This window comes from Trichoplusia ni, chromosome 1, assembly GCF_003590095.1.
Source record: "Trichoplusia ni isolate ovarian cell line Hi5 chromosome 1, tn1, whole genome shotgun sequence".
In the NCBI taxonomy this organism is placed as follows: domain Eukaryota; kingdom Metazoa; phylum Arthropoda; class Insecta; order Lepidoptera; family Noctuidae; genus Trichoplusia; species Trichoplusia ni.
In genome coordinates this window covers 10,188,779-10,213,256 of record NC_039478.1, presented here as the reverse complement: position 1 = coordinate 10,213,256, position 24,478 = coordinate 10,188,779, and the positions used below count along the sequence as shown (strand labels likewise).

The 24,478-nt window shown below is 33.6% G+C and overlaps 2 protein-coding genes across 2 annotated transcripts; both read right to left on the bottom strand.

Annotated features, from left to right (window-relative positions):
- Positions 1-1,775: 1,775 nt before the first annotated feature.
- Positions 1,776-10,164, bottom strand: LOC113494139 (alpha-tocopherol transfer protein-like). Its single transcript, XM_026872329.1, has 6 exons — positions 9,951-10,164; positions 4,838-4,994; positions 4,366-4,483; positions 3,777-3,911; positions 2,937-3,150; positions 1,776-2,413 (listed from the first exon to the last, which is right to left on the bottom strand). The coding sequence occupies exons 1-6, from the start codon at positions 10,108-10,110 to the stop codon at positions 2,259-2,261; spliced, it is 939 nt and encodes a 312-aa protein (XP_026728130.1). The 5' UTR covers positions 10,111-10,164; the 3' UTR covers positions 1,776-2,258.
- Positions 10,165-15,462: 5,298 nt separating this feature from the next.
- On the bottom strand, positions 15,463-23,326 carry LOC113494130. The gene is made up of 6 exons (XM_026872317.1): positions 23,134-23,326; positions 20,173-20,329; positions 19,493-19,610; positions 19,061-19,195; positions 16,764-16,977; positions 15,463-16,210 (listed from the first exon to the last, which is right to left on the bottom strand). The coding sequence occupies exons 1-6, from the start codon at positions 23,294-23,296 to the stop codon at positions 16,056-16,058; spliced, it is 942 nt and encodes a 313-aa protein (XP_026728118.1). The 5' UTR covers positions 23,297-23,326; the 3' UTR covers positions 15,463-16,055.
- Between the last annotated feature and the right edge of the window lie 1,152 nt (positions 23,327-24,478).

Below are 24,478 nucleotides of genomic sequence, written 5' to 3'. Positions count from 1 at the left end.
CAGTACATACCTTGTTTTTTTTTTAATTATTCAAGTACCACGGTCAGTTTTTGCCATCCACTGTTTAATTCAAGTAACAATAGCGTCTTATGAATAACATAGACTTAATTATATTGCATCTATTAAATAAAAATCTCATGTCGCGGTGTTTCCTTCGAAACGGCTTGACCGATTCTCATGAAATTTTGGGTTCACAATGAGTAGGTAAAAATGTTTTTTTTTTACTTTCTTAAAACTTCGTAAAAGTCCTCAAAAAATTAGCTTTTTAATAGAGAATCCCATTTTCATAAATGCCGCAATATTAGTTTAAAGGCAAAAAAGAGTTAAAACTCAAATTAAACAAAAATTGTAATATGAGAGATTCCTACAAGTATAGATAAAAACTCACAAACAGAGAGAACAAAAAATTTTGCTCATCACACAAACATCTGTCTTGAGTGGGAATCGAACTCACGACTTCCTTTATATTAATTAGGACCACTAACCACTAGACCAACATTTAAGTCGAGGGCTGTGGTAGGTACACCCTGTATTACGAAAGTATTTGAAAAAATGTCCCCATGTATAATAAAGAATAATGCAAAATTAATAAGTGCAATCAGGAATGTAATGTTTACCCACAGCAAATAGTAGCATGATTGCAATTTCCTATAATCAATACCAATTAAAAGAATTAATGATGATAAATTAGTAATAATTGCTTCAAGTTTAATAATACCATGTAAGAACGGCACTAACAAGATAATTATATCTAGATAATTTAAATACATCACCCTATATAACCATGGAAGATTGACGTAAACGGCAGTATCTATTCATTCACAGCCTCTTTCATCAGTCTTTTCGAGTAAGAGGAATACAGTTTATTCCGTCAGACAGATTTCCGAAAAATATTGGATACGTATCTTTTTTTTTATCTCGTAAACAAAAAATTAAGGGTATACAGTGATTAAAATCTCATATGACGTCACTTACCAGTACGATTTTTACTAGCGAGTGATGTTACTAGCCCCCATTACGATACATTTCGTCATTTTAGTGATTTTAATCTTCCAAAGTTTTTAAGATGTGATAAATGAAAAATAGCTTTTTAATATTTTTGGAAAATCTGTCTGACGGACTTATCAGTTTTTTTTTGTACAATACCCTATTATAACATCCTAAAAATGGTGAAGGAAAACATCGAGAGATAAACAACAACCTTAAATTTTTTAGGGGTGTGTCAAGCCGCGTTTTTATTAAACTCAAACACGCGTTGATTTGTACATCAACTATATAGAAAAGAAGAAATTAAATTTGGTGTCTGTGTTGAGACAGTAATGATCATAAGGTGCTTGCCACGGTCTTAACTCAGCTTTTTGTATTTCCCACAGAAACTTTAAAATCAGAACCTAATTACGGGCGTCTTGTGGGTCTATCCTTCCGTTCGTCCCTCAATCATTAGGCTGTGTCTCATGAACGGTGGTGTTTATTAGCAAGTACATGATTGACTTCATCGGTGTTTATGCGCTTGTGACTCAAAGAGATATCAGCAAGCACAGAGGGCGTCATTAGGGCTGATGCCTGCCGGCCCAGCGGGATTGTCCGGGATACCGTAGCCCCGGTACAAAAAAGGACAAAAAAGGAACATGGGTAGGTTTAAGTCCGTAAAAGTCTGACTTCTGCTCAATGAAGCAGAAGGAGTATTTGATGATTTCTCATAAGGAAAAAGAAGGACAAAATAAAGGAACGTCTTAAAGAATGAATAAGGTGTTAATAATGCAAAGATGTTTTTTATCTTATTGTTTTTTTACTAAAAACCAAACACATTCATTTTAGTTTAAAATAAAATTACATACAAGTATCTGTAAAACTTAAATGATTAATTCCGACTTCCGTTAAAATATATTTTATATTAAAATGGATTTACTAAAATTAGTTATTTCTTAAAACTAAAACGACGAAACTATTTTAAAAATCAATACTTTTACAGAGTTTTAGGATAAATCTAATTTCTATTACAAGGTATTAAGATTTCAAATTTCATGATTATCATTACAAAACTTGTTTACTTTATTTTAACTTTTTAAATTGTCGTCTTAAAATGACAGACATTTTATTTCGTTTATATTAAACTGGCCTAAAGACATAAAAACATCATCATTATTTGCGAATTCACATTCTGTATCAGGGTCCAGACCTATTTGTCTCTATCCTTCATCATAAACACTCATAAGATAGAAAGAGACAAATATACTTATATTAGAACCTCAAACAGTTTAGTCTACACTTAAGGCTCTAAACGATCCAGGCATTCCAACATATTGTTCATTAAATTTATCTGAAGGTCTGCAAGATTCATCCGTATTAGCCTTGTACATTTCTTCAAAATATTTCACGAATTCTTCACTAGTAAGTTCGGCAATAAATTCCTCTGTAAACAAAAATTCTTCATCAAAATTCTTTCCAAAAAATAATTATACTAAAGCGATTATAGGATGGGGATTTTTTAATTTTGGTCGCTAGAAAATCTGCTCAAAAAGATTTGCAAATATGTGTTTATCTGTAGCATGCGAGCTGGATTTGTTGATGTCAAACGATATTAATCTAAATCCAAATTCCAGGAACGCTATGTCTTTACTGAACATTTTATTAGTATCGCCAGTTTCTTATCATCATAAAAATGATCATCTATAAAATCTTCTGTTTCGCGGTTTTTTTCTAAGTTTAAAAGAGAAGCCATGTAGATAAAGTTATGATCAGTGGATTTCACAACAGATTTAATTGGTAAGCTCGTTACATTTGGGGCCTATCTTAAAAAGCGACAAAGTCGCTAATAAAACGATTTTCATATCTCGTTTCATACGGTACGGGCAGAGAGATATACATTGTAACTCCTTTCAAAAAACTTATAGCAACGAAAAAGAAAAACATGCAATAAAACTTCGAATACATACCGTTTAGTTTTTTCAACGATCTTTCAGTTCCATTATATTCAATTGGTAAGATGTCTTTTGGGACATATTCATAGAAGGTGTCTAAATTTTTATGTAACGTTATCCTTTTCGCCAACTTTGAGCTTAGCACCTGCCTGAATAAAGCAAGCAAGGCATCCACCATCTTGGATGCTGTTATTATATGGATCTGTTTTATTCTCATGCTGTAGCCTTCCTATAAAAGTAAATACAATATTTTTATCAATAAATTCATTAACATTACTACAATTATTAGCTCTAGAATATTAAACAATAGATAAATCGTCAGCCGTCAAAACTAATACAATCACTTTTTTGTCTGCAATTTGCAAAGATACGCCAAGTCAGGCATTTGTGTGATCTAAAAACGATCGTTCTGAATCTGGCTGTCGTTGTGCATGTGACTTAAATGTTTGTAAAACCCTCCGCGACACAAGGATCAATTTCCTTAACGGGAGAGTCGTTAAAGGGGTTTACCACTATAAATTCTGCTTCGATTACTAAAACTTAAGAATATGGCAGTTCAGAGAAATTTGAATAATTACATGTGGTAAAAAATGTCGATTCAATTTATATTGTGAGAACATGGAAGATTGAATCAATCAATCAATCATGATTGACAGAACAAACGAAAATATTGCATTCAAGTTATATATTATATAATCTAAACACGCGACCTTATATCCGTTTGAAGTTATCGATTAGCAAAGACAGTTACACAAAACAGAGATTTTTCAACACCTTCAATTGTACTGGGCAACATCAAATCTTTGACTTAAAATCTTTTGATAAAATTACAAAAACAATGTTTTTTTAACTTACCGTCATCAACGTTACAATCTGTCTTAACTCCATCGGAGTGCATTTTGCTACTACGTTCAAAATATTGATGTTTCTGAAGTCCAGAGCAACAATGAAACCACAGTTGTAGTCGTGGATTTTTAAATATTCACTTGTCTGAAAATAAAGTGATCATGGTTGTTACATTGAAGTGTCAAAGGCTTCCAGTTTAAAAACCCTTAAGTGTTTCTGAAAAACCTTTGTACTTTTGTCTTTGCCTCGTTAGAAAAAGGCATGAATCATTACCCGAGTCATCCTCTTAATTTCTGTGGTTCTAAGACCGGTGACAAAATGGGTGTACGCTGACCCTTACACGATCAAAATTAAACTAAGAATCTGTATTTCAAGTAGGCATTTCTTTTTCACAAAGACTCACATATACAATGCGATAGAAATCGTGAAGTTGTAATACATTGCGTAACAGCACAGTTGTAGTATCAGAAGTGACGCATCATCAGCGGCAATGTATAGCAATTTGCACAAGGAACGTTTCAATCAGAATTAAATTCAAAGAGCTTTTCCTTTTTTTATTAAAAATAGACATAATAATAAAGGAAAAAATAATATTTACCACGACAATATATCTGTAGTAAGTATTCACGACAGAGGATGAGAAATCGTCAGCATTAAGTTGTAACAGATATACTCTGTAATGGTCCTTGGTAAGAGTTGGCAGATGAGCGTGGTTTCTGGAAAATAAAAGAGTCATATAAAGGATGTTTGCAATTTTCTCTTAATCTGCTACTTAGATTTTGTTCTTCTAGCCTTTTAGTAAGCCTAATAACACATTGATTTCTAATGACTGGAAAACGATAAAAAAGGGGGATAGAAAATAAAACCACTTTTTTTTCTGGGTGGGAAGAATTTGAAACTGGTCGGAGGCTAGGGGAATATTCTAGTTTTGTACCGACTAAAATCACCCCGGTCCCATCCTCGCTTAAGCCAAGACTCATAATAAGATCATCTACCTACTGTAGTCCACTACTGCTGCTTTAAGCATCCTATCTTTGAATGAATAGAACAACGAATAACTCCATACTTACAAGTATTTCTCCAGTACTTCATAGTCAGTTCTGGACACTGATGATGGATACAGGTCTGGCATCAAGGTCTTGAATGTGCACAGCTTGTCGATCCTGACCTTGGCTCTTTCTACCAGTCCCTTCGCTGTTATCAATGTCCTTTCGAGATAGTCTCTAGCTGAAATAGAAATTATTTGTATTTTTAGCGATAATTGACTGAAATACTAAAACAGCTTTCCTATTTAACGAAGGGACCACGGTTAGATGTCATAAACATAATGATGATAAAAGTTTATAAACTTAGTTTGACCAATATCTCCGGATACCCGGGTATCCGCATTTTTTTATCATATTTTACTGGCTGACTGATAAATAATTAAAAAAAAATGCCATTGTATTGGTCACCATGCCAAAGCTACAGAAAAAAAATGTGATACACGAATGCTTGTAATGTCTGGGTGTCTTTGTGCATATGTCTTGAATGTTTATGAAACCCCGTTACAAAGGAATTAAGTTCTTTTATGCTAAAGTCGTTTGAAATATAAAAAAAACATACATACATTTGGAATTTTGATAGATCAAAATCAATCAAAATTCATTTATTTAAATTAGGCTACTAAGTAGCACTTTTTGAAGGTCAGGTTACTTTTGCTGTGAGAGAAGAAACGGTGCAACAAACTCCCCAGCAGCACGCTGTCATTTCAATTACAAAATTATTATTATTATTATACAGAACAATAACAAATAAGTGTGTAGGTGCCGTGCCAAACAAACAAAAATTTGAGTTCGCCGTATCTAATCCAATGTATACACAATACAATATAGAGTATTGTATTAACTAATATTACTTCAAATCTTTCTTAACATATCAGCAATTCTTATTTGATCACGCTACATTCAATACTCCAATATATTCAGCGATTTAAAACGAGATCAATGACCGGGCTTGCTTGCCTCACGAATCCTATGACGTTTTAGATCACAATTATTTCTATGATTTACGAATAATATAAGTCTTAATTAGGGTAAAAAGGTAGTCCTTATAACGCTAGGTTGTCTGCCCATCCATTCATCACTAGCTTGCATCTCATGAACTGTTTCAGCTTGAAAGTTGAAACTTTCACACTTTGATGTATATGTATGTAATTTTTCTATAACAACAAATAATAGGAATTCAAATCGATATTGTGCAACATTGGGTACAGTCATAGCTTTTGTATGGGTGACTATTATCTTTTTTTTTTTTGTTAGCTTATTTATACCTCACTTCTGAGTCACGAGTTCAACCAGCATTTAACCGGTTTTTCTTATATGTTATTGGTTGCAACAACCAACCAAAAGCCCATTAGAAATACTTAAATATTTGTCAATACTACCCGTAATTAGAATAATAACGTCAGTTAACATTTAATTTCGTAATTGCTATTCATGTATTTACAGCTTGTTTACATAATATGATGTCATAAAGTTATTGTCATAAAAATATATACATAAAACGTGACTTGTCAAAGGTTTAAACAATAAAATCGTAACCACTATGATCATATGATGAGCAAGGTTAAGGATATTGTAAAAATGCAATACGCAATGTTACGAATGCACGGAGAGCCGACTAGATCATCATGCCAAATCCTCTGTGCGCGACGTGTCGCAGGTGTGAACCCTGCGTAGGACAAGCGTTTATGTGCATGTGATTTAAATGTTTGTGAGACGCAAAGAGTTAAGTGAGAGATACTTACAAAAAATAATAGATTTAACAAGCCAAAACCCCCTTTTTTTTCAAATGTTATAAAAATAAGAACTCGATGAAGAATAAGAAATCACTCCAATCTACTTTTTTTTCAAAATCAGTTCAGCCGTTTTTATACTTGTATATTGCATTGTTATCAGGTTTGAAGCTACTCTGAAAATTTCAGATTGCTAGCTCATCGGGAAGTGCGTCAAAATTGAGTTGCAAACCGGAACGATAAACAAACAAGAAAGTAAGTGTATAAAAACGTGGGAAGAATTAAGGACATATCATAGGTACCAAAACCACGGCCATTTCCAAATCCAATCAAACACGTCTATCAAAAGTTAATCAAAACTTAATATTAGTTTGCTTATTTTGACGCGTAGTAAATACGCACGCAAATGCAAATACGACCTCAGAAAAATAACATTATGACAAAATTGACAGGTACAAGATACTAATGACAAGGGATTAAAATGTAACATTGTTATAACAAAACCGATTGAAAAAAACATATTAACATTTTACATAACATAATATGGATACTTCTATACTAATATATAAAGCTGAAGAGTTTGTTTGTTCTTTTTGTTTGTTTGAACGCGCTAATCTTAGGAACTACTGGTTCGAATTGAAAAAATCTTTTTGTGTTGAATAGACTTTTTATCAAGGAAGGCTATAGGCTACATAACATATCGCTGCGACTAATAGGAGCAAAGATATAATGGACAATGTGGAAAAAACGGGGAAAACTCTAAGCACGTGGACGAAGTCGCGGGCAACAGCTAGTTATAGATATAATAATACGAAAACCACGATTTATGTGCGACTCATACTACACTGAGGGTTTCAAAAAGGGCAAAAATAAACAAAATATAACTGTTTGTTTAAAATCGTTTTTATGCTCAAAAGTATCTAGAAAACAAGCTTATATAGTTTAATATTGCAATCTTGTTCAAGTTTTACAGGCTGTTTTAAAAATAGGTTTGTAATATAGTTTTTTATTTTTATAAAATCGAAATATAGTCTTGTGGTTGGTCGGACAGGGTAGTACGTTAAGAAAATTGGAAGTATACGTATGCTTTATAAAATAATATCGCTTTCATTTGGGGTGGGATCTTTATATTTTATACTTAATGATTAACAATAGAAACCGACTCGCACTTCAGTTATTAACCCTAGTTTTCCTCGAGAAATGGACTATCCGATGCAGAACAAATATTAATATGTTACAAATGATTATAATTTAGGACTTGGCTAGGAAGTGATGGCAATTGCTGGCTGCTTATATAGTAGCCCATTAAAGAAAATCGTGGACGGTTTTCTGGAGTAATTTTCCCAGGAGTGGGACACAGCGTGCAAGATAAAAAAAAGAACTAATAATTTATACTATCATCGCGTTTAACCAAATAATCTGGTAAATATTATTTATGTACTGGTAGAAAATGGGTGATTTCACGAGACTCGACCTCATAATATTCAGAAACCTAGTCTGACTTCCAAATCTAAATTGTCTTTGGAATCTCTTCATGCACTAAGGAAAACATTTAAGAGGCACGAAAGAGTTCTGCATCAACTGCAAAGCAAGAAAAAGAAGCAATAATTTAGCAAATAGGGCCACCATAAAGGTATATATAACGATGATGATGAGGTATACCATAAAAAAATCACATAATAACTAATTATAAACAATTAAAATGTAACGAAAATTAATTGACAATTTTCTCACAAATAAATCTTCTAAAAATATAATTACATATGTGAATCACTTTTTTGTACACAAAATATTATGCTGTCTTAGTTTTTATAATTTGTTATGAAATAATCGCGAAATAAGAAACGTAATTTGATATCCAAGAACATTAAATAAGCGATAAATTTACAAATGCTTGCAATGCAATTACACATGTGTATGCAACAGAATGGTAAAATACTGTATTACTATGCAGTAAAAATAAGAATTTTGAGATAATCTTTAGTACGAGTGACCCGTTCTCCCGTCGTTGAGGGGTATTAGAGGTATCACTTAGCATCTTCAAAAAACTGGTAAAAGACCATCTCCTTTCTTTAAAGTAGCCATCTCAAACACTGATTATCTGATTATTGTATGTTTTTATTTTATTTCTTTCATATTATTTCTGTGTTATGTATGTTTATGTATACCTTTACATGTTTTTAACAATAGTGCACCACCTACCTCTGTACATACTGATACTTTCCCTGTCCATCCAAAGGTTGTCTGGAAGATATCGCTTTTAGCGATAAGACCGCCATTGTACCCTAACATTGTATGTATTAAGAATCACTGCGGTAATTCCATGGTGTACAGTAAAGAATATTCTAAACTAATCTAATCTAATCTATTTTTTAGCAAAAAGAGGGGTGCTACAAACTTGTAGCTCTGGTTTCATAGCTCCCGAAACGATTGAAGGATTTGGTTTTTATTGAAGGTGAATTATGTTCGAGAGTTCTAAGACATGTTTATAAAAACGTAGGAGCCATTTAAAAGTTGGGAGGAAGAACTTACAGTTGCAGGATTTAAAAAAATATTTTTTTCAGGTATAATTAATAGCCCCTGACACGCACAAATAACTTTTCTTTGTTTTGGTTAATAACTTTCAGAATTGATTCAGCAGATCCTGAGTTTACCCCCTACAATTAAACAAACTCACAAACTACCTCCTTATAACATCAGCATAGTTCATGTTTAGAACAAAAGGTTAAAAACTAAAAGATCTGTGATGACTGGACGGCAGAACAGGACACGGAAAATGTGGCACGCCTCCAACCCCAATGACCGATGACCAAAAAAAGGTAGTGGGCTTGGACTGGATCACAATAGGCTGAATTGACAGTAATAGTATTTACTACCACGCTCTTTATCATCTAATACATAAAATTCCCGTGTCACGATGTTAGTTACCGTACTCGATGATTTTTACCAAATTTTATATGCGTATTCAGTAGGTCTGAGAATGGGCTACTATCTATTTTTCAGAACCCTAAGTGATGAGGGTATCCTTAATATTTTGTCTCCACTGTGAACTGTGATCATCGACTGTTACGCGGTACGTAGTTCGCCGGGACAGCTAGTATTTGTATAGGTCTGATAGCTTCCAGAACAGTATGGGTACATATTTATAGAAGAAAAAGAAGACTCGAATCAAACCTATTTCTTAATTATGTATTTGTCAGTCAAATTGTTTTTTTTTTTAAGGAATTACCTATGCTTTTTTTATTTGAGGTTTGTTGAAAGTAAACGAGGGACACTCGAATAATCAATGTTTTCTTCTGAATCTATCTAAGGGATTACCTTAATTTCTTTATTTTTTTTCCAAAAAAATATCTTGACAGAACCTTTTTCAGTTTAATTTTTATTTACAAAATTTTACAAATACTCACAAAAATCTTTCTTAGCGAAGTGCGTCTGCTTCTTAACCCAACCTTCTAGAATATCCAGGGCTTCTTCAATCCTCTCCTCTTTTTCCAAGTTCACATCCTTCCTCGCCACATACAGGGTGTCCGGGTGAAAATTCAAAATCTTATCTTTGAGAACAACCATTGTTTCGCACCAGCTCAACAATTTACAATCAACTGAAGTAGTAAAATTGTAATTATTGTTTATATTCAAACGATCGTTCAATTTTAGAATAATTTATTCTGATAAAACGTAACTAGGTTTTCATGCGGTGTTGCTTGGCGTTTTTGAAGTAATAAATGTTGTATGTAATGTACAATGTTGTTCTGTTGTTTTCGAACAGATGCAACGATTTTCAAAATTTTGTGTATTATATGGTGTGTAGCTAGTTGTTAAGATTTGATTTTGATTATTTCTTCAAAGCTTTTGTTTTCGTAATAATTGAACTGTTTTCTTTTAGATATTTCAGTTTTCTGTTAAGTTGCTCTGGACGAGTTTTTATTTTAATTAGAATATTTTTATTTTTATTGTTGTTTACTTTTATTTGATTCTTCCCACTGTCATCTACAACAACGCTCAAACGGCACATAAGTCACCTTTAGTACAAACAATAAATAAATTGGTATCGATGCATCCGTTCGAGCACTATGATGCCCCAGACAGACAGACACGAAAAAGTTGCAACATGCTTTCTAAAAACTTATTGTATAGTACTCGGTATGCATTTGTTTCTAAATAGTTATTCTTCTTTTCAATCGTGTCTAAAATCCTATAACATGTTTTATTTATACAATTTCTCATAAAATCATTAATAAGTTATAATCAAATTTTATATGTCTATAAATACTGACGTCATACATAAACTCATTATGAGACTAAACTAGCACTTATTCAAATAATGTATAAAATTCGTAAAAAATAAAAATTTACGTACATACGGCCGAAGTTCAATAAATAATCTTAGATTTTAGTTATTTATGACTATCATATGTTATTATTATAATGGATAAGCACTTGAATTGTTTATTTTATCATGTTTTATCCTTGGGTCATTGTTAGGGATCGCGGAACTCCTAGTTTCTGCGGGGTCAAAAAAGGTATTGATATGTTAAAATGTTAACGTCAAATGATTGTTTAAGACGTGACATTTGTTTGGGATTCCCAACACGAAGGATTTTGGACGAATAGGCGAAAGAAAAAATCACAAATTTATGACGAATGCTTGTCCTGAGTCTGGGTGTGTTTGAGCATGTTACTTAAATGTTTGTAAAACCCTCCGCCGTACAATAATGAAATTCCTTAATACGGGGGTCGTATTTAAAGAAGAGAAATGATTACAGTTTTTTTTTTAATCAAAATATGGGATCAAAGTTTTTTCTCGACGGCTTCCTCACTGTTTGTCTGTGGTGTTTATGTCAATTAAGAAAGTAAAAACAATAAATTAAAAAAAAAGTCATACTGCGATTTTCCTTCAATGGGATTGAACCTGCATTCCATGCTTACAAGACCATGCAAATAACCGCGATGCCACCGCGACTTACCAAGGGTATTCTCATGTTTTTGTTCACCCAGACAAAAATAAATGAGTTACGCAAAGACTAACGTCATCAAACATTTCGTTGCGCACAAAACAAGTTTCCAAACAATAATCTTGTGTAATAAAAATAAAATTAAAACGATAATGTTTTCCAAACTGTAGTTTTTAAATTTTGCTTTAGGTACATTAAAATTAACGTAATGAGCAGTTTTCTTGAAAATATAAGCAATTTGAACTCAAAATTTTGGATAAATTAATTTAATATTATACACGGTGATTTTTTAGTCGTCTTACAAAAGCAGCCCAGTTCATGTATCCGACGTAAAATACCCCTAGGCGCGATTATTATTTTTTTATCATCAACTAAGATAATAAGTACGAAGAAAAATAAACAAGAGAAATCTGAAATATACTCTTGCAACAGAGCTATGTTTCTAAAAAACTACGAATTGCATCATAATATTGAATAAAAATTGCAAATACCTCATATCTCATAAATACCTATTTTTTTATCATGAACATGTTCTAGTCATTGGATACATGAACTGGGCTGCTTTTGTAAGACGACTAAAAAATCACCGTGTATAAAGTATGAAAATCATGAATTTTGATTTAATTAGCGAGATATTTAAATTAACATTTCGTTGTATTGTATTTAAATCTACATATGTGTAAACTTACAAAATTCTCTTTTATATTTAAAAAAATATTCCGTGCTATACTAAAAATAAGAACTATTAAAGATTCTATTATTATTTATTTATTATATTAGTCCGATTCGCACTTGACAGATTCTTTTTCTAAAATAACGCTAAAAATTTTAAAAAGTTTAATAGTTTAAACATTTTAATATTTATTGCTTGTTTGTTACAAACGTACAGACAAACAAACAAAATATGCTATACAGTATTGTGATATAAGTACGAAAGTCTCGTGTGGGATACCCTACTTTAATTGATTTCTTTTATTACCTATAATTATAAAATTAGCATTAATAATGTTGAATTTACTTGGAAAAAAATACCTTCTTGCTATTATTCAATTCTTTGAAATAGAACTGTGGGATGTGTTAAGTTACAATTGCACAAGATGATCAACAAGCCTATACACAAAGGTAAAGCTACACTTGATACAGTCGGTCCATGGATGGGTGTTCATCTATGACATAACGAATTAGTCAGCTTTGCGGAAAGCACATTAAATGGGGTCCTGGCTGCTATTTACACCTCTTTTTAGATATTATCTATACTAATATATAAAGCTGAAGAGTTTGTTTGAACGCGCTAATCTCAGGAACTACTGGTCCAAATTGAGAAAATGTTTTTGTGTTGAATAGACCATTCATCGAGGAAGGCTTTAGGCTATAAACCATCACGCTGCGACTAATAGGAGCGAAGATACAATGGAAATCATAACTTATATCTTCTAACCACGCGAACGAAGTCGCGGGCAACAGCTAGGCCATCATACATACGCGAGCTGTTTATTTAGTTATTAAACTCCAATTATAGTTTCCAAGGCTGGCCATAGGTGTAAAGGATTGAACTATATGTGTGAATTAAATGGTTGTTGACAAAACATATTTAGTTACAATGTAATCATAAAAGTATATAACACTGAGAAAATGAAACTGTTGACCTATTGTTGAGATATTCCGTGTCGTACGCGCTGAGATCGGTAAGATTAAACTAATGTTATAAAATATGTGAAAGTTTGTGAGAATGTATGGATGTATGTTAGTTATTCTCTCAGGCAAAAACGGCTGGACCGATTTCCTGAAATTTGGTATGTAGGTGATACCGGGATGATTTTAGATTTATAGAGGCCGGGCCCGCGTCAATAACCGGCTAAAACCATCGGATTGCTTCACCCTTCCCTTGTATCTGAGACCAATTATATTTTGACACTATCGTTTGTAAACTATTTACTTCTGGATTATAAGAATTAATTGATCAGAACAAAATAGTATGTCGGCGCCTTGGGGTCAGAATAGCCGACATCGGTATATGGTATTCAATGAAACAAATATTCAAGCCTTATTATCTCATTATTATTTATTCCCAGCCGAGTCTGAATGTTTCCCCAACAACGCCCGCCCAACAGACAACAACAACAAACCGGCGCAACAAACTCCCCAGCCTTGCGCTGTCCAATCATTACACATTATCTAGTTAGTTTACACAATCTCAATAACTACTCTTTAATATTACGCAATAATTAATTAGTGTCATGACATATTATGTCTAATAATCACTATCTTCATTGAAATATCCCACTTCTACTTTCCGGCCTGCCAGTAGTGCGAATTGTAACTTCAAAGGTTTCATGAATTAGGTTGCAGATTATTCATCACGAATGAGGTTTTAATTAAGATTTAGCAATTTATTCTCATGACCATCTTCAACAATTATGATGGCAATATTATGTAAACAATAGAATAAGAAGCGAGTATTGACGTAATTAAAAAAAGATCATCTTTAATTTAGGATGGATCTTTTTATTCCTATTTATATGCAAAATTGTTTTAAACTTTTTTATAAATCATATTTTATTATACAATACTAGCGTGTGATTGCTTAATGAACAAAATATATGGTATAATCGTCACTTGTTAAAAACGGGAAAGAAAATATCTGATGAATAGGTAACTCTTAGAATTAGCTGAAGTGGCAGTGGGTTGGCCATATCTCTCGGAGAACCGATAACCGATGGGGTAAACGAGTTCTTGAGTGGAGGCCGCGACTCGGCAAACGTTGTGTAGGACGCCCATTGTCGTGGTGGGATGACGACTTGCGAAAGACTGCAGGCGGATGCTGGATGCGGCAAGCCGAAGACAGGGCGCTATGGCCCACATTGGGGGAGGCCTTTGTCCATCAGTGGACTACTAAAGGCTGATGATGATGATGATGAGGTAGGGCACCAACATATCTGAGAGTTTTTAAATTTTGCAAAAATTTTAAAACCAAAAATCCAGGTTGTACTAGAAGAAGAAAGAAGACAAAAGAAGGCAGAAGACAGGCAAAAGAAAAAAAAAGGAAATTGATTTCATAAAGTAGATGCATCTGATTCTCAAAGACACTTCAGATCCCCATGATCAATTAGCTAAACTAAACCTATCGTGGTCCACTTTTAAGAATTGGCCGCCCTAAGGTGACCCGCCAAAGAGACAAACAAGACAAAAATATAAGAATAACGAAATATAGTTTTATACATATTATATTATATATATATCACGTTACTTACTAACACATTTAGAATAAAAAAAAAGGCTACCTAAGACTATGGGAAAATATATTATTTTTTAACAAAGGCCTCACGCACATTTTTATGCATACACAAAACCAGTATACAGAATAAAATAAATAATGACCACGTTTAAGACATTAAGAATAAGTACGGACATTACACATTACAAAGTATATTATTATACAAGCGAGACAACACTATACGGTGAAGAGCGGCATCTCTTTTCGACAACCGGTATAATATTACTTTTGTAGCTCTGTTTCTTCTGATTAGGGTTCTGCATTCAAAAGGTAAAAACGAAACAGAATCACTGAGGCACTGCTGTCTGTCTATCCATCCCTCTGTTACCTTATATGAGGCTAGATCTCAAAAACCGCGTTAGCTAGACAGTTATTTTTTCACATATTTTTTTGTCTCTATATTAACAAATACTAAAGAATATAGTGAAATGACCTGCCAACCGGTTGTTTTTTCTGAAGCAGCTTAGGGGTAGGAAGTTTTTGTTCTCATAAGAAATCATCAAATAGTCTTCCCGGTTTGGGGTAAGTGGAAGACAGAGTCAGACTTTTACTGACTAAATGACCCACCCATATTCTTTCCTTTGTGTACCGGGGCAGTGGGAACTTTTTCTGACAATTCCATAGACCTTGCAGGCATCAGCCCTAATGACTAACATTGCTGGACTAGAAGTAAACGCAAAAAAAAACAGTCAAGAAGATAATTATAACATTTAATTTTAAATCTTATGCTATTCATTTACATGATTACATTCCTACACACATTACACCAAGTGAAATTAATATTTTTTAAAGAATAGCGCTAATAACCAAAACCCTTTGGTTAAATAAAAGATCTTTAGACAAAGCTATTTGAGCAATTTTTTATAAATCAACGATTATACAAAGTTTAACAATTTTCCCCTCAAATTATGCAGTAGCCTTTTGGTTCCATGTTCGAGGTGTAGGTTAGACCCCAACTACAGCATAGTACCAATGTCTTAAAGTTATATGTTCTTGCTATCTTCATTTTTCAAAGGCAGTCCTAATAAAGGATGGTACGGAAAAATGGGTTCCAAGTATTGTCATTTTAAATCACCAAACCGTAGTATGCTAGAGTATTGATCAATGCTCAAATCTTCCCTATATGGGAAGAGGCCTGTGCCTAGCACTAGGACGTATGTATATAGGCTGGTTCTGAAGCGATGTTTGAAACTATAGTTAAAAGGCACCAATATGTTGCACAAAAAGCGGCTTCTTCACTTTATGACAGTTTTATTTCCCCTAATTTGCTATTGTTCCTCACAACATTAGTCCACACTCAAAGCCCTGAAGGAACCAGGCATCCCCACATAGTTTTCATTAAAGTTATTTGCAGTTCTGCAGGATTCGTTCGTCTTAGCTTTGCTCATCTCGCTCATGTAGTCCAGAAATGTGCTGGAACTTATAGCTTCGTGCCAGGATTCTGTAAGATAAATTTAAGATGGATAAAATATAACTGTTACTTGCAAAACCTCAACCAGTCAAGGGTGTGGAGATAAGACTTGACGTAGGATATTATAAAAGGGTTCTGTTTTTACTCTTTGGGTGCAAAATCTGAAATGAAAACTCAGCTATTTGGTGACGGGTTTTGATAAAAGACGTTAATTATTTGATCAACAGACAGCTGATTGGTGAAAACGTATTTTCCATAATTAAAGGGAAAAAAATGGATTATTTGTTTATGTTATTCGTGATTAAATTACTAAGAGGCGCCCATAATCAGTAAGTTTCTCCGTAGTTAATCCGTGGTGATGGACAAACCACGAACGTTTTTTGACTCTAATACGGGAGGTGTGACCGGGGTTTTACAACTATTCAAGGTACGATGCAAAAAGACATCCAGACACAGAACAAGCGTCCGTGGTTTAGACATAATATGATTATCCTTCTCGGGGATGTGATTTTGTGCACTGTGGGCTTACCTTTACCTCGGTCCATCTAGTCAAATAGATATTAATTCATATTGAATTACTTACTGTTCAGTTCTATAAGAGGCTTTTGATCGCCACCGTAGTCAGCTGGTAAGATCTCCTTCGGCACAGTCCCCGTCCATGATTCAATTGTCTTGTGCACATGTATTCTGTCACCGAGTTTAGTGCTGAAAACTTGTTTCAGGAGTGACACCAGTGTGTCGACCATTTTGGATGCTGTGATGACGTGAATGCCTTTTATTCTTGTACCGTATCCTTCCTGAAAATGGAAAATTTAAGCCTGTAAAATATTATTCTGTACTGCATTTTAAAATTATGGTCATTATTTCATTGTGGTATTTCATGTTGTCAATATTACAAATTATAATAAACGCTGGTGAACATATTTAAAGCTATTATTACAGAAAATGAAAATGTGAATATGATACACGGCACATTATTGTATGGGATTATAAACAGTTTATTTTACATTAACAGACATAATATATTACAGATTGATTGATTGATAATGTGATTTGTCCCAATGTTTTTAAAATATCCTCCATCTATAATTATTATTAAATGATGTAACGGTTTTCTCACGCGTATTTATCGGGGTAGCCCGACTAGTTTCGGACCCAACCGGAGTCCTTAATCAATACTCAATACTCAATACTCAATACATTTATTGCATTCCACAATGTGAACTTAGGTGGTAGGTACACAAGATACATTAGGTTTGGAGCATTGTGGGCCCTGTCGGGCATAACAAAAATAAGAATTTGGAGGAATCATGAGCAGACGCGCCGGGATCGCGAGTCGAACTCGCGTCTGCTCATGATTAAGGACTCCGGTTGGGTCCGAAACTAGTCGGGCTACCCCGATAAATACGCGTGAGTAAACCGTTACATCATTTAATAATGAATCAGTCCCACGATAGTTATTATAAAAAATTAAAAATCTATAATTATATTCCAATATTTCAGTTTGTCATAAAAAATGCGACCTATTTCGTCCGCCAGTTCAATCGATATCGAAATTATACTTCAATAATTTGACACATGAGTAAATTAAATAGTAAAAGACCTCGATGGTAAAAACTTTCAGCCTCACAACTTTTTAATGAGACAATTTTGTATCAAATAATGTCTAAAAAACAAAATTCATATTGCTCTATTCATTCGGTTGCTATGATGCCATGGACAGACAGACAAACACGTCAAACTTATAAAACCACTCCTTATGGGTCATACTCGTACTCGGTCTTACTATCATCATGCTTCTGATCTGATGATTTTGCCTTTAATAGGGATGATCTAGACCCTAGTTTAATTAAAAATAATGTATACGTATTTTGTATTTAGACCAGCAAACATAAATCAATCAAATTACATTGCATGGTACCTAATTATGCGTGACTTCACAAGCCCTACCTCCTTACTTTAAATAAGCTTATCTTTCAATAGTATTGTTCAATTAAAGGCAAAATACATATCCAATATTTTTTAATTATCTATCTGATGCGATTAGAAAAAAAATACTTTGGCCGCACCAAGTCATCATCGATATAATTATTTTAATAAAATAAATTTATCAAGACCGGTATTTATCTTACAATTATCTCAAGTAAGAACAAAATTGTAGTCAATCCATCATTAGTCCACATAATTAATGATTTTAAGAATACAGGTAAAATAAAAGCAATTATAATGTACTTATATTGACTTTGAAACAGATTACCGGGTACTAAAAACAAGTTATAATTACGAGCTAATGCTAAGAAAAACCTCTAGTAAGTTGCAAGTGACCATCACTTTTGCAGTTCATAGCCTGGCAGTTGAGATAACCGAGCCAAACCCACTGCGCGACTTGTTGCGGATTCGATCCCCGATTAGGCCAAGAGTTTGTGAGATTGATGAACGCTTGTTCTGTTTCTGGCTGTCTTTTTACATGTGACTGACAAGCATTTGCAACATATGTTTTGATTGTTGTTTTTTTTTATTAAATTCTTCTTCTCTCAGATCAGATATTTGGCCGTTTTAACTGTCTAAATCATTTTACTCGTACGCTCATACAAAGATGGCAAATATTACTAAAATGCATTTGTTTTTTTTTTCGATAAGTCATGTGATTTGAATATCGCCAATTTTCTTGAGCACAGTATCGTTTTTTAAAAGCAGTTTTTTTATGATGCAACGGTTTTTTCAGGCGTATTTATCGTGAATTGCCCGAGTCGTTCGCTAATAGTCGCAAGCTAATGATTAAGGACTCCAGTTGTGTCCGAAACTATTCAACCCTGATATAATTATACGCGTGAGTAATAAATATTGCTTATTCATGTACTTTTATAAATTCATACTTACAGTCATCAAAGTCATGATTTGACGGAGATCTATAGGATTGACTTTAGTCACAAAGTTCATAACGTTAATATCCCTGCAGTCTAGAATGATCTGGAAACCAGAACAGTATTCAGCTTGCATGGCGTATTCGCTGACCTGAAAAACAGATTTTTTTTTTAGCAATTAAATTCTAATGGTGCTTATTGATCACAAAGTGTTCAGGAAAAAGTTTAGAATCGCATATTATTATCAAAATGCAAGGAAATGAACCTCGTCTTCTATCCGACAATCCTAGGAAATGTCAAAAGAAAGCTCAGGCGTCACTTTGTCTTTTAAAGTCCAAACAATTTTGTTTTGCAACGACCTCTACAGTTGCTGGTTTGACTGGCCTTTAAAATATGATGATGATAATTTTGACATAAAAATATTTCTTAATTTAAAAAACATATTTACCGCAGTAATATATTTGTAGAAGCTAAACATGAGCGAAGAGTCCAAACTATCAGAGATGACCTTGATGAAAAACACCCTGTGATACTCCGGGGTCATCTGAGGCAAGTGAGCGCAAACACTGTAATAAAAAGCCATAAGATATAATTGCTAATGTATATTGCACGTAATTACGATATAATTATGTCAGCCAGGAAATTCCGACTGGTTGACGGATACTCGTTTGAACTAAGGAGGAACAAGCACTGGTGATTAATAGATGAGAAATTGATTCCAGATCCCGTTTTGGCATCCAAGGGGACCTGACATTACAACAGATGCAATGATCCCTGATTTTAATTGGATGTTTCGACATTTTTCAGGGTAGCCAATTTTGGAAATAGTATCTATAATAAATAATAGACTCGTATTTTTAACCTTATCGGAACAAAAAAAAAATACAAAGCTTATTGCTTTAAAGCTAAGGAGGAGTTTAAGGCTTGATGCATAAGAGCTTTGACAAATGTGACGTCACTCGCAATTTAAAAACCTTAAAAAACGCAAAATCCGTATCCATCAATGCTCATAAAAATATAGAAAAAATGTCTTTATCCCTGTATAACGAGACAACTACGCCACGAAAACAAACCCTTAAATGTAAGTGTTAATGTTGAAATCAGAATGACAAAATTCTTGGTACTCACATAACTTTGAAGAGGGGTTCAAATTCTTTTTTAACATCAGGCACTGTGAAGAATTCCGGCATCAAAGTCTTGAACGTGCAGAGTTTGTCTAGTCTCTCCTTTGCCCTCTCCACCAACCCTTTCGCAGTTACAAGTATTCTTTCCAAGTAATCTCGAGCTGTAAACAATTAACAAATGTTTGATATAGTTTTGTTTGTTTTTTGTTATTTATATACCTTTTTTTTTAAAGGTTTCGTAGACAAATAGCAAAACATGGAACTTATTAATTCGTAACGTATGACTGCCCTTCTGTAGTCACTCTTTGCCGGAACTATAAAATCTATGCTGATGAATCTTGGTGAATACTTAGATGTATAAACTGTATTAAGAAAACTTTGTGTCACTCAACCAATTTGTTTTACCTATTAAGTACGAAACTCTCAGTCTAAAGCCCGACAGCTCGTTTTTTTTTTAGGGCTGTGGGAATCCTCCTTACAACCCCACCTTCTTGTAACATTTCACGCGTTTGGTCGATGCGTGGAAATGTGTTTATTTATTTTTTATACTTTACGGATAAGTGTCAGTTGTAATTTCCATTCATAAAGAAACAATTGTTCACCCATTCACACATTAAAGTTTAAAAAATATAAAATAATAGACTTTTAAAAACCACGTCCCAATAACCATATAAATCTTAAAACTTGACATAAACAGTATTCAAGATTATTCTCAGTTTTTTTCTACATTGTAAGCTGTAATTACGACAACATTTTATAATAAACGCCTACTTCGTCTGACCTTCGTAACCCATACTGAGCAATCTAATACAGTGTCATTAAGTAATGTGCAATGTAAAACTGTACCATGTAATTGTTTAAACGACTCCCGCAGAAAGGAGGTCCTTGTGTCGCTTGCATCGCGGGGGGTTTCACAAACATTCAAGTCACTTGTACAAAGACACCCAGCTTCAGGACAAGCATTTGTCGGCCACGGATCATATGAATGCTTGTCAAACCCGTGACCTTTGGTGGTGACCTGACTATCCTTGCAGTCCAAGTATCCAAAGTGTAATGGCATATTCTATTGGGAATAAGCACCAATGAAAGTCGCGACTTCATGAATTAATTAAAGTATTTGTGTGTTTCACGTTCGTTGCATTCTAATCTGCGACCAAAATAATTATTTTTACAAAGACGCGCTGTTTAAAGTAGCTGAATATTAAATCGGATTCATTGTTTTTTAGCGAGTTCAATTTATCCCCTTTTTGAAACATATAATCATGACTGATTTGCTCACTTTCATTATAGCGTAATGGTATATATCCTATAGCTTTCTTTAATAAATGGGTTATCTAACACTGAAAGATTTTTTCTTATCTTACCAACAACTTGAAATTCGTGCTTTTTTTTAAACTACTCCCCCACTTAGGAGTTTAAAAAGAATGAACATACAAATCACATGCACAAAGACACCCACACTCAGAACAAGCATTCGTGGATCACACAAATGGTTGCGTGGATCACAGGTTATGGCGGGGTGACCTCAACCACTCAGTTATCCGTGTGGTCCGACAATAAAATATTTTTGTGTAAACTATTTTTTGCAAAAAAATGCTTTCGAAAGTCGTTTTCTGAACTGGATTTACGATCTTGTCCAGCATAAAGTATCGACAGAAAAAAAGAAATATCGCGGAAATCGAATCTGTAGCACTTAGCTTGTTTAATTACGTAGTAATTTTATTTTTGGACCGACTTGAAAGAGGTCTTTTGCTGTCACTAAATCAGAAATAGCTGCAATTTGGTCCCTTTCAAATTTTATCACGTTTGTTTTGTTGTTTATATTTAAGGTGGATTATATGTTGTTATAACTGTTGCCGACTTCGTCCGCGTGGTTAGAAGATATAGGTTAGGAATTTTCGAACGGAAGCCCTCGAAGATGAATAATTTTCCCTATTTTTTCCACATTTTCCATTGTATCTTCGCTCCTATTAGTCGCAGCGTAATGTTATATAGCCTTAAACCTTCCTAGATGAATGGTCTATTCAAACAAAAATAATTTTTCAATTTGAATCCTGAGATAAGCGCGTTCAAACAAACAAACAAACTCTTGAGCTTTATATATTAAGTATAGGTTGTTAGAAGCAAATATTTAACTATTGTAAAAAATAATATCATCAGTATAGAATAATATCAAGAATAGGAAAACCTTTTCAGTACGACACGAACAGTTTTTCAAGGTCAGTTATCAAGTATTTGTCCAGTCTTTATCAACTCATTTACACCTTTAAACACAACCTCACTCACGGATACATAGGGCCTTGTCAGTTTCAACAAATATCAGGAAACATACAATAGGTAATTATTATAATTATTGTAAAAAAAAATCAGAAGTGATTCAATCAAATTGTATGGATGTCATGAGCATAATCTTAATTAAAGCACTTTTTAAAACAATGTTTAACTAAAGCACTATTGTAATCCAGTCACAACAAAGTTTGAAAAGGTAAATAGAGCAAATAAATACACTTATGATCACACGAAAGACCTACTTACTACCTCTTAAGTAAAATTTTGTTAGTGTAAAGCAATGTCTTTTCGTGAGACCAAAAGAGTTTATGGCTAATAAATATAAAAACTCCAAATTGGAAACCTTTAAACCCTTGAATTGCTCAAACGATTTGTATCAAACATGACTAAGAACACTCGCGCATAATTCGCCTTTAATAAAAATCAAACTAAACTGAATTCGCTCAATCCATTCAGGAGGTCTGCTGCCACAAACAGACGGACAAAGGTGAAAAAATAGTAAAAAAAAACGACTCAAGCATTAAAGAATTAATCTTTGTATCGCGGCCTTTACAAAAAATCAAACTACTCGGGGATCGAACCTGCGACACATGGCGCTCAGTGGTTTTAGCGTTATAACCACTCGGCAATCCGCAGAAATACCAAGAAGATTTAAAAAAAAGTGGAAGGTACTAACAAAAATCTCTCTTGACGAAGTGCGACTGTTTCTGCACCCAGTCCTCCAAAATATCAAGTGCTTCGTTAATCCTTCCAGATTGTTCTAAATTCACATCTTTTCTCACATTAAACAATGTATCCGGTCTGAATTTTATGATCGTATTGCTTTTTAAACACTCCATTTTGAACCGCACTCGAGCGTAAATATTGATCAACTGAGCGCGGAAATTTGAATCTTGCTCTTATATGTATTTGCTTATGATCGATGAGTTGTTTTTTTATGAACGTGTAGTTTGACCTGTCTTTGTGTAATTGTGGTTTTTATACGATAAAAAGTTGTTAAATCATATTGGAAATTGAATTTGCGAGATTGAAAAGATTTAACATGCGGAGGATTTTAGTGAAGCTTTTCTTTCAATGTTCAAAACTTCTTTATTCGGGAAGGGGTCTATTCTCTGTAATGCGACATAGTATAGGCTGGTGTTATTCCGATTATTATACTTATTTTGTTAAATTAATTAAGGAATATTTTCTTTAATTATGTGTAACTGCTGCAGCTGTTAAATTAGGTTGGTTAAAGTATAGGATATTCCTAAATACCTATTAAAAGTAGATCAGTGATACTGTAGCCATATTTATGTGCTCGTGCCTACAGATTCAAATTCGGATAAGTACCAATACGAAGTTTTAATCATTAAGTATACCCCTTAGTTCTATGATGTAGTATCTTAGAACTAAGGGTGTGGTCATTATAATCGACCAATACCAAAATCAAAAATATTGTTGTGGAAAATATTTTCAGCTACAGGTTCTCCTACAAAAACTTAAAAATAATGCACTATAACCTGTTTTGTTGATCAATCTATTCTATTCCCTATTATCTATTCTCAGGTTGGATACGGTAGGCGATCTACCGGGTGTTGTGGTGCAACCTGGAACCTCAATGGGTTGAATTAAATCTATTCCTATAATTTTTTATGATGACGTCACATAGTACATTTAAGATTCATCATTTGAATCAATCTCCAAAGTCAAAATCCTTACACGAACTTCTATTAATATGTAGCCACAAAAACATTATTACGAAACTAAAGAACTTCTCAAACAAACTCGAGATACAAACAGTGAATTATGCTTATTCATATTGGAAGTTTATTGACGCAACATTGTATAACATCTGTGCGTTAATCAATATAATGTTGGCTGAGATTATAAAAAGATGCGATGTAGACGATATGCCATGGTCAGATCCAAATAATGGACTGGTGTAAAATTAATTCAATCAAGAGTTAAAATCTATACTTACTAATATATAAAGCTGAAGAGTTTGTTTGTTTGTTTGTTTGAACGCGCTAATCTCAGGA

Coding starts and splice junctions, on each gene's coding strand:
- LOC113494139 (XM_026872329.1), bottom strand. CDS start 10,110: ATGGTTGTTCTCAAAGATAAGATTTTGAATTTTCACCCGGACACCCTG. Junction 4,484..4,837: donor GAAGTACTGGAGAAATACTT/GTAAGTATGGAG, acceptor TTTATTTTCCAG/AAACCACGCTCATCTGCCAA. Junction 3,151..3,776: donor AGATTGTAACGTTGATGACG/GTAAGTTAAAAA, acceptor TTACTTTTATAG/GAAGGCTACAGCATGAGAAT.
- LOC113494130 (XM_026872317.1), bottom strand. CDS start 23,296: ATGGAGTGTTTAAAAAGCAATACGATCATAAAATTCAGACCGGATACA. Junction 19,611..20,172: donor GAACCCCTCTTCAAAGTTAT/GTGAGTACCAAG, acceptor TTTTTATTACAG/TGTTTGCGCTCACTTGCCTC. Junction 19,196..19,492: donor TCTACAAATATATTACTGCG/GTAAATATGTTT, acceptor TCTGTTTTTCAG/GTCAGCGAATACGCCATGCA.